General features: G+C 39.1%; 1 protein-coding gene across 1 annotated transcript in view; it reads right to left on the reverse strand.

Moving 5' to 3' along the window:
* The window catches only part of LOC109110286 (cAMP-specific 3',5'-cyclic phosphodiesterase 4C-like), a 43,061-nt gene extending 41,110 nt beyond the window's left edge, over nt 1-1,951 (reverse strand). Inside the window, exon 1 of the mRNA XM_042720259.1 lies at nt 770-1,951. Coding sequence (XP_042576193.1) covers nt 770-1,065 — 296 coding nt within the window. The 5' untranslated portion in view covers nt 1,066-1,951. The remainder of the gene's footprint in view (nt 1-769) is intronic.
* Between the last annotated feature and the right edge of the window lie 9,205 nt (nt 1,952-11,156).

Below are 11,156 nucleotides of genomic sequence, written 5' to 3' on the forward strand. Positions count from 1 at the left end.
ACATTTATACACTTGTAAAAAATAAAAAATAAAAATTCCAAAAGGGGTGATGCCATAGAAGAAAAATTTTTGCAGCTCCAAAGAACTATTCAGTGAGCTTTTCCTAAAAGAGACGTCTTTTCTTGAAGACCATTAATCTAAAGAACCTTGTTCCACTATAAAGAATTTTTTGTGCAATGGAAAGATTCTATGAATTACAATGGTATTATGAAGTTTATAATTCTAAATGAAGCCAGAAGAGAGAGACAGAATCACTAATCTGTACACTAAAATCAAAGCATGATATTTGTCTTAATTTGTTTTGATGCTGAAGTGCTTGATTAAATCATTCTAAAAAATTTTGGCACAAGCATATGGTGTCTGCACGTGCCAAGAGCGAAAGCGCATATGCCATGATCCAAATATTCTCAGACCCGGGTGGTGGTGTCCACAACATGTGGGCTTTGGCTCTCCAAAAACCCTTTTACATGCGCTTCTTCTACACTTTTAATCCAGCTCATTAGCATTATTAGTAATCGGTTATGCCATCAGCTGCTCATAACTGGTTCGAGGTTACTTCGAGGGGTCACGTTCGAGGCATTTCAAACTCACGCTCTCTGAGCGATGCTGGAGCCGTTACGCATAACGCATCATCAAGGATGCCCACGCGTTCTGCCTCTCCACACAATGCACTCTTAACTCTTCCAGCATCATTATTATCAGTTTTGGGCGTCCATCACACAGAAATAGCTCGTTTGTTCACACGTAATTAGTCACTTAGCTTTCTTACCGCTTATTCCCAGCGCAGTTGCTCAAAGACGCACTGGTGGTTCCTTGGAACGAGGATGGCCAGGACATGCGGGACTTCTTGAGCCCCGGCCGGTCACTCGTGTCCATGGCATTCGAGCGCTCTATCTGTCGGTGGTGATGTCGGTCGGTGTCAGAGTAACCGCGGTGTTTGATTTTGATGTGGGTCCGTGGCTGTCTCCACAGATGCTGGGGAGGCTTGAGGGTCGCCTGTCCCTCCCGGGGAACCGGCAGCGAAAGAGACAGGCTCTTTTTAGAGCAAGGTGGTGGTTCCATCATAGTGCAAAATTAATCGATGTACGGAACACAACGTGTTAAGAGGAATAAAAACAATATGGCTATGTATTCGTTAAGAAATCAACCCGGGTACTGTCCGTAACTGACAAGTCTCCATGTCGAACAGCGGAATGTACTGAAAGCAGGTCCAAAGGCAATAAAGATTCAGTGCTTTTGTGGGAACTAATCACAGTGTTCAGATAACAGGTGATGGCGCAATGTCGCCCTGTCTTCTTGTCATCTCCGCAGTTATGTCGATGGTAAATCCAAAAAGTTCCTGTGTATCAGAGAGGCTCCACTTTAAAACATCACAAGGCGTCGTATCATCTGCGCCGGTGAAGCTCTTCCCCTGAAGTTTGTCATAGCGCGTCGGGTCACTTGTGTTCAGTAGGGATTTATTGCTTTTATCAACCCTCCAGACAGGTTTCCTGCCGCGATTATTGCTGCTAAAGACCGCACATGCCTCTCCAAGCTCTGGTGTCTCCAACTGGAGCCATGAGAACTCTCCGATGAGGAGCAATATGATACATCTGGAACTAACGGCGACTAAAACTCAAGCTCGCTGTCAGGAGATTCACCTTCCACCTCCATTAAAACCTCGCCGCGAACAGTTTCATTACGCGAATCATGTTGAATTTTGCCTGGAGAACAGCGCGCGTGGGATGATGGATGTATGAGAGAGATCCATGCACGCGGCTTTTTCGCGTCCTCGCTTTCCTCTTTCTTGAATCATTCGTTCAACTCCGCGAAATCATGATCTTCGTCCTGTACTTTAGTTAGTTTTGCCGTTTTATCTCGCTCGTGTCATTCAGTTGTCGACAGATGTTCCATTATGGCATCTGAGAAACACTGCTCTCTCTCTCTCTCTCTCTCTCTATCTCTCTCTCTCTCTCTCTCTCTCTCTCTCTCTCTCTCTCTCTCAGAGTCCGCGCCTCGATGCAGTTTTCTCGTTCACTTTGACGAGATGGACCCAAACAGCTCCAGTAGTCACTAGTTTTCCCCTACGAACTGATTGCGCATGTTATTCCATTAAGTAAACATATCGATTGGACCAGTAATGTGTGGTGCATTTGGAAATGACAAATCTCCATAATTATGTCCATCCATTTTAAATGAAATAAATATATAATGTGTGGTGTGGCTAATGATTCTAACCGCATTGAACAGGATTGGATTTGTACAACTGAAGTCTTATGCAAATTGATTTTTATCACTTATTTATGGAGATAGGCTATTTCCTTTGATGTTTTTACCATAGTCAACATGGGCACATTATTATCAAAGGATGTCCGCTTAAACCACTGAGGAGAACTGTAATACCTGTAGAAATATATATCTATCAGCCTTCCCATTCATCTCAATGACAGCTGCTCAACTGGTGCAAGATCCCCATGTACACGATTTCAAATCTACCATTTTTCCTCATGGGCGCACAATTCTGCTGCCAGGTTATTTTGAGCCAACCATCTAATTACTGCAACAGACAAGGAAAAGGGTTTTTAAGAGCCCTCCAAGAATCACTAGAAGACATCTGGGCTACTCATGTATAATAAAACGAAATATTAAATATTAATTGAAGTAATCTGAAAGTATTACAGATATTTTATCTTAATATATGGCTACTTTTCAATGGCCACTAACAAGGCCATGCTTACCAGCCAAACTCTGACCGTTCAAAAAACACAAGAGGTTAGCTCCGGCATTAGCACAATTAAATGGCTGAATTCATAATCCATCAAGCTAATGGCATAGCAATGCTTAGGAAGGAAGGACTTTTTTATTGTGAAACAATAATAGGATTGAACACTTCTCCAGAGCGAGCGCACCCTTTACAGCATGTTGCTTCCTCTTCAATCCTCTTGTTGCAGGGCAATCTTTGGTGATTAGATAATTAACCTTCGCTTTCATGCCCACCCTTTGGCTTTCAAATCAAAGTCACATTAACTGTGAAAGACAGAATGTGTAGTTAATGTTTAGTTAATCCAGTGATTCCCAATCCTGGTCCTGGAGGCCACCCTACAATACATATTTGGATATGTTCCTTATCTGAAACAACGATTTCAAGTTTTGGGAAGACTTGGTCTACTTACAAACTAATGAGGTCTATTTGATTAGAGAAACATCCAAAAGATGTACTGTAGGGTAGCCTCAAGGAACAGGGTTGGGTTGAATTAATCTCTAGTTACCGAGCAACCTTCGACTGTATTAACGCAATACCCAAAATGCCTTTAAACATCAAAGCAGGTATGTTGCTCTTCTAGATCTCTCATGCATCTGTCTCATCTGTCTCTCATTTCCACTGTAAACTTGACAGTGGCAATATTGATACTTCACTCATAATTAGATTGCACTCACTCATGAATCGCTGTGACGAAAGGCTTTTGCTTTTTTCCCCCGCAGTGATTCTGTTTACATTAACTCACTGCTGTGATAATGGAGGTTTCTTTTAGTTGGACTTCTTTAAGGTCACGCATCTCCGCGCCGCTGGGTACACGAAGTACAGCATTAGTTTTATGTATAAACTGACATATCCAATAGACAGACGTTGAAATATGCAAGTGGGCTGTTAGACTTTTGTATGGATTGAATATTGGTTTTCATCACACTGACTTCACCGTTGACAATAAATTCGCCTGAAGACTGAATCACTGCGGACAGCTTAAACAAAAGGGCTCCCATTTACATTCCCAATGTGCACCTTAAAGGAAATGTCAAGCACTTTCAATTTATTCTGCTTATTCTGGATCAGAATAGGCAAACTCAAAGCTCACTTACCCTTCTTTCCCCTTTCACCCCATAAATTAGCCTGAAATATCACAGCTTACACTCTGATATGGGGCAGTAATGTATCTTAGTCAAAATAATAAGGCCAGTGTTTAGAGTGCATCTGGTACGGCGCATCTTCAGCGAGCAGTTTGTCTGCTCCTATTTTCGTATTGCGATTGAGCGTATGCTACTTCTCAGCCCACTCAGAAGCATACATGCCTAGACGAGCACTGAAACATGAAAGACGATTTCTTTCAATGTAATGCCAAGAAAAGCTTTTCGTCTGGCAGGTGGCCCAAACAATAGTCTTAGCATGAGGGCACCATTGCTTTTAGGAAAAGGCTGTAAATATTAATTTGATCAATGCAATGTAGGTGCAGTTGGTTGTGCATCTAGCACCTGTATCACAGAACAGTATATGGAATGCAGTTCAGCTTGAATGATATGTAACCGCCTCCTACACTAGGATATGTGGTATGTTTTGTCGCTTGGCATCTGAAGAAGATGAATATTAGTCCAGGACAAGGCATGCCTATTTTCAGCCTTTTCTGCAGCTCTGTGCAAGAACGCAGCACTTTGTTCTTCTGTTTACCAGGCTGTTACCTGGTACTGTCCACTTCCCCTCTGCTAATAGATAGCCTGTGTGTGCATGGTGTGAGGGGAAATGTGGACAGAGAGCAATGTTAACCTCAACGAAAATGACTGACGAAAACGGTCATTAACAAAGGGTCCTTGTTTCAACTACAATAAAGAAAACAAAACAAAAAGAACAAAAAAATAAAATTTATAACTAAATGACTTTGAATAAATCATACTGTTAATGAAATGACCAAAGATATTAACAATACACTAAAATGTTTAAGAAGACGTTCAAATACACTACCATTCAAATGTTTGGGGTTGGCAGGATTTCTCTAATGCTCAGAAAAACAGCAAAATATCATCACGATTTAAAATAACTTCATTTAAAAATTTAAATGTAAAAAATTTAGTGCTCTGTGATGATAAAGATTTCCAGCAGTCTCCAGTCTTCTGCGTCCTTCAGAAATCATTCTAATATGCTGATTTGACGCTCAAGAAACATTTCTTATTATTATTGATGTAGAAAACAGTTGTGCTGCTTAATATTATATGATAAACTATTATATCAAATTATATAAATATTATATATACGTATATATCATCTGCACAAAATGATGTGCAGACCAGGTTTTCACAACAAGGACAATTTACACATTTAATGTTGATTAATGTTTAAATTTGGTTTAATTTTGCACTCTTTTAAAATGAAACTTTAGTCCGAGCAAAGTTAATGCTACTTTATACATCATGACAAAATAACTAAAATGATATTTTTGGTTGAAAGAGAAAAACTATGGCTACAACAAGAAGACAACATCAACAACAAAAGACCTGTGTAAAAAAAGAACACTGGCAGAAAGAAATGATTGAGAAACCCAAGCACTCAGCAACAGATCATTTAAAGACATTAATGATGAGTTTCTGGAAAAAGCGAACACATGAGAACAATGTGGCTTTCTGGAAGAATAAACTAAGTACTCTCCAGCCGCCTAATTGCACCTTAAGTGAGTTGCAGAAGTTGTGAAAGCAGAGGCTGAGGAGTGTCAAGATGGAGATGCCCAGAGATAGGGTTGAGTGTCATATAAAGCATGCGGCCGGCCAGGGTGCCCTCGCGCTTGCAGTTCACCATGCACCATTAACATCCACTCTCATTACCTAGCGGCCCATCATCTCAGACGCCGACAATATCGGCAGTATTAACGTTACCTGCAAAATATAATTTTCCATTCCAGCTGTTGGAGGAAGAGGATGATATGTCAAACCTCACTAGATGATGATTCATATGAACCAGACGCCGCTTACCCCCGAGAACCGAGATGTACTAGAACATTCTGGTATATCTGGCACAGTGAGAGTGAATGCTATCCAATCACCTCCTGCATGTTTTATTATCCTTGCCTTTCTTCTGTTCAGCATTTTGGGAAATCACAGGTTTCTACAGCAGAGTCAACACCAACAGTGCAGGGGGACTGTGTGGGTGGAAAAATGAAAGGCAGAATTCTAAATGCGTCTGACATATCGTCCACTCCGCCGCTATGCTTCCCTTAGAGCGCTCGAAGAGCTTCTCCATCCAGAAAGAATCACAGAGCTTTATAGAAAATGAAAATAAGAGCATAAGTGCACATACGTCAGAACATAATAACAGGGATCGGTTGTAGTGCATTCGAGTGCAGCTCTCAATTAACATCTGCAGCGACATGCAAAGAGCAGGGGAAGTCATCCAGTTAGACCGAGCTTATTAAAACATGCAGCGGTCCATTTGTCCTATTGATCTGGCAATGTTCTGTAACAACATGTTGCCGTTTGCATTAAATCCACCATTACAGATTTAAAATGGCCTTTTTAGATGCCCTTTGGCTTCTTGAGTGTTTATTCATCTCATTTAGCAGGGCTTGGCATCCTCTAATCTTCAGCTCAATGCCAAGTGGGCAGAGACACACAGGCTTAGCTCTGGTCAGCCAATCACACCAGCCTTTTAACCTAATTACCAGGACAGGCTGAGTCTCTGGAAGAGGCTCTTGTCCTCCTGCAATGATCTCAGGGGTTGAAGGGCACGGAAACACAGGTCGTTTGAAAAGAGGGCAAATGGAAATATCTTCCCATCACCTCCAACGCTAATTCATTGTGGCAAACATTCCAAACCTAAACAGAATTCGAGATGGGAAACTTGACATTAACCCCAGACAAAAGGGAGTGGAAAATGTTGACATTTTTATTTTCTTATTTCTAAATGATAATGTCAAGCCACCCTATGAGTATCTCCTCCTCCGGAAACTCAATTTAAAGTCTCCCGATACAGCAGTGTGAGGCATGTATTGACATTTCTCTACTCTATGGAGATATGAATCACAGATTGTTTGTGTTTATTGATGAGCAATCCTAATCTTCAAACCTTAACCTTTGGGGCTGACAGAGTGGGTACAGAGTGACTTTTTCAGGCAGCCAGATCCAGCAGGGACGGCCTTTTTCGGCAGCCAAATCCAACTCCACGGGGCTTTCACTCACGTCAGAGGAATTCTCTGCTCTCCAAAACACACAACGTTGTTTTAGTATAACACCATATCAGCCTGCATAGGATTAAATTATTAACTTTACATTCATTCCTCTTATGCATTAGTAAAAAAACAACACTAATTCAGACCCACTTGCCCTGTGTGTGCAGTAAATATGACTTATAATCAAATGTACATTTCAGTTTTCAATCTAGATGTATTTTTATACTAGATTTGGGGACAAAAATATTTCAGGGCAAGAAATGTTCAGGAATGTATTTCATTTTCACTTTCGGAATACTTAGGCATGGTAAATTAGGAGAGAAAAACACTTTCTGTAATCCAGTAGGTTCTGCTTTTTGTCAATTGTCTATCAGGGACACTATAAATTCAAACGATTTGCTGACGGCGCCGCAAGAAAGCTTACAGTCACACGCCCTTCACTGGCATGACTTGAATTGAATTTAAGCAGTTATTATGGTGTTGAGATCTGAGCAGAGGTGTAACAAGAGAAGGTTAAAAAAAAAAAACAAGTTGTGCAGCAGCAAAGATGCGCTCAAGGGCAAATGCTAGAGCACAGATGAGGGCTCTAGGTTGACGAAGGGCTAGGTTTTTCTTTCATTATGTTGCAGAGTATAAAGCAACAGGACTGCATTATTGTCATACTGAGGTCCATAAAGGAGACCTTGGAATCAAGGATGACACCTAACCTTTCATGCCATCATAAAGTCTGGTGCATATTGTTCATTCTGACCCAGAATTTAGACAGGAAACACCATCTGACAGAAATGTACAAAAAGTAACTACATTGTTTGTGACTTACAATGGAAGGTGGAATCCTCTGAGGCAAATAAAATAAAATAAAATAAAATAAAATAAAATAAAATAAAATAAAATAAAATAACCCTGCTGTTAATCTATCCTAACTATCAGATTTTGGAGTGTATGTGAAATACATCTGATTTCAAGTTTAATGATTTATTTTTAAAAAAGGTGCCAATAATGTAAAATACTAAATCAAATATTTTATGTAAATCAATGCATATTGACAGTTTGGGTGAATAATTAAATAATGAAAGACAAATCCAATAACAGAATCCAGGTCAAAGAAACACATCTGAATTACATTTTTAATTTGAAACAATGCCATAATAGTGATAGAAAATGACTGATTCAGACCAATTTTACCCAACAGGCCTATAGGTTATAATGAAAGCTTAAGTTTCTGCAATTTACATCTGTTTCACAAAATTATTATATAATAACTCAAGTTTATTGCATAACCATTCAATAAATGTGTTGAGATCTGTGGTCAAGAGGGAAATTAAAAGTGTGCATGTCTTACCCTATAAATTATCAATAAGTAAAATAAAAAAAAGTCTAAAATGTGGTTTAAAATAAATTATATAGATTAAAGTCTTTGCGATAATAGCTTCAATTCCCTTTCATGTTTAAATGAAAATGGCACAAAATGATTTTTTTTTTTTTTTTTACTTACAATGATGAATGTAAAATATACTAAAAATTATATATTAGAAACATAACTTTCTCCACATGGTTGTAAAGACAACACTGAATAAATGATTGAAAATGCATACTGGCTTTGAAAAAAGCAACAAAAGCTTGCATGCTACAAACTTTGTAAACAGTGTATACAAGGCCATCTCAAGCTGAGACTAATTGACACCAAGTGCTTTGACAAAGCTGGAGGCCACAGTGGTCTGACCTTACACTCAAAGATCTGTAAGTGAGATGAGTGAGAGATGTGAAAGGAGTAGATGTGATTGGAAGACCCTTCTAGATGATGAAGAGTATCTCAAAGCACTCATCCCTGAGAAACCCACTGGTAAAGCTCCAGGAGGGTCATGAGAAGAGCAACTTTCTGCTGACTTAGTCAAACTAATTGCCCGAGATGATGACACTCATTTACATTTATGCATTTAGCAGATGCTTTTATCCAAAGCGACTTACAGTGCATTCAGGCTAACATTCGCAACATTAATAAGGTGTATACCGAATTTAGCTGTACTTTTACACTGTCTTCTTTTATTAAGCCTATGGGACGATAACAGTTTAGCGTGTAGTGTTCATATTCATCTGCTTTCCTTTACCTATACTTTATAAATACATTGTATTAATAAATATACAGTTTGGGCTTTTTAATTTATACCACTGTCATGTCTTCGTTCATTGAGCCACATATTTTCTTTAGGTTTTTAGTGGGGCACAAAACACTTACAATTTAGCACAATTTGCTTTCATGTTCTAGGCTATTCTGCTTGTCTGTAAATAGTAGTCTATATGTTTATTATTAATAAGGTGTGTCCTCCAGTGTCACTGTTTTAGTAGGATACATTAAGCCACGTTAAGAGTGCGGCACCCCCCCCGCGCTAATAGTACAGCCCACAGCGCAAATTGTATGAGAAAAAAAATGGAAAAATAGAAAATTGTTTAGATTTTATTTTATTCAAATGATAATTTCTCAGGTCACAATTTCACAAAAGTAAATTGTTCATTTATGAAGCAGTTGAAAAATGTTTGGTTGAATGTTTGGTTTAATTTTTTGGATTTGCTCCATGTGGTCTGAAAATTGAATTGTGAAGCGTTACACGGACCGGTGTGGGTTTGATTTATTTCAGTTTTAGTTTCTTTCTTCCAAAAGTTCCAGAGCAGTCGGAGAGAGGGGGGTTAATGGTCTGTTCGGTCTGCTGGGCGCACTGACTTTACATTGGAAATTTTACCCAAATGATTTTGAGATAAAATCAGATGTAGTTTTTCCGATGTAAAAAATACTGAGAAGTAAGATCAGGGAGGATTCGGGAATTTCCATCAGGATACAATGAGGAAAACAAATCAATGGTCTTAGAGGTCATGTTCTGACACCGATGGCCAAAACTGATATTGATAAATAGTTCAATTCGGAAAACACAGCATACCTTAACACCAAATTTGAAGACTTGTTCTGGAGACCATGGCCTTCATGGGTCTCAAAACTTTAAGCCTCATTCGGAATCTTGGTTGTGGCTTATGGACCACAGAGACTCTGCCAAAGATTCCTGACTCTGAAAAAACTGAAATATGAACTATAGTCAAAAAAAGAAGGCATTTCATAGCGAGCTGGGAATACAGCTGTGATGGATGGTCATGGCTACTTAGCCAGTATATAATGCTACGTCAGCTTCTTCACTAGCCATTCTGTTGTTTTTATGTAGCTAGGCATTTTAGCCACATAAGCATTTTGTAAAAATGGGATTCTGTTGTATCTGTACAGCTCAGCATTTGGAAAGATGTTGCAACGCATTCAGCATTTTTTATTGGATCTTGATTCCAACTCTGCTTGTCATCACAAGAAACTTCACACAGACTTTCTAGTGTATACTGTGATATCAACAGGTCTGAACGTGAACAAGGTTCATATTGTAAGAGTATGATGAATGCAACAGGAAAAATCGATGACAGAAGGCAAATTCAACTTTGATCTGTTCCGTAAACAAAGCTATTGTATGGTATTAGAGGACTTTGAAAACAGTCCATACGTTTTTTTGCACTGTTGGGAGCTTGACAAATGAGTCATTCCTTTCATTGTGGAAAAGAACGGCCCAGATATTCAAATTTCATGTTGCATGGGAAAAAAAAAAGTCACTGGCGATATGTGGATACATGATAAAATATCAATCTTTGGGTGGACTTTCCCTTTAGGCTGTGGTGGTTATGTGGGTGATGGGATTAGAGTCTTGGATGATTTTCTGGTCCCAAAGCAGCAAAAAGGCCACAAATAAAAATACATCATCTCAGCCCGAGCCAAGGATAGGTCAGAGAATGTGTTTGTAGATGAAGTGTCACAGACTGTCTTCAGGGCTTATCCAACTCAAAAGGACCCAAGAAGAGACATTGTTTTGGCATAGAACAATACATTACTCACAGTGCATTATCAGCTCCAAAGACCTTCAGGAGATATAAATAAAAGCATTAGAGGATAGATGAAGTTTGACGGGTATCTTTAGCAGTGGATAGTTCTTGAAGCAGACTGCATTATGGTTGGGAATCATCCATCCTCAAAGTAGTGACAACATACTCTATTGTCTCTTTCTCACAAAGCTATTGCTTACTCAGATGCACTTCATAAAACTGCATTTATGATACACAAGCACAACATCATAATTACTAGTGGGAGAGTCACGATTTTCAGAGTTAATTATTTTTTAATATTTAATGCAATTCTAATCCAATTTAAAATTGATACTTAACTTCTAA

This window comes from Cyprinus carpio, chromosome A3, assembly GCF_018340385.1.
Source record: "Cyprinus carpio isolate SPL01 chromosome A3, ASM1834038v1, whole genome shotgun sequence".
NCBI lineage: Eukaryota > Metazoa > Chordata > Actinopteri > Cypriniformes > Cyprinidae > Cyprinus > Cyprinus carpio.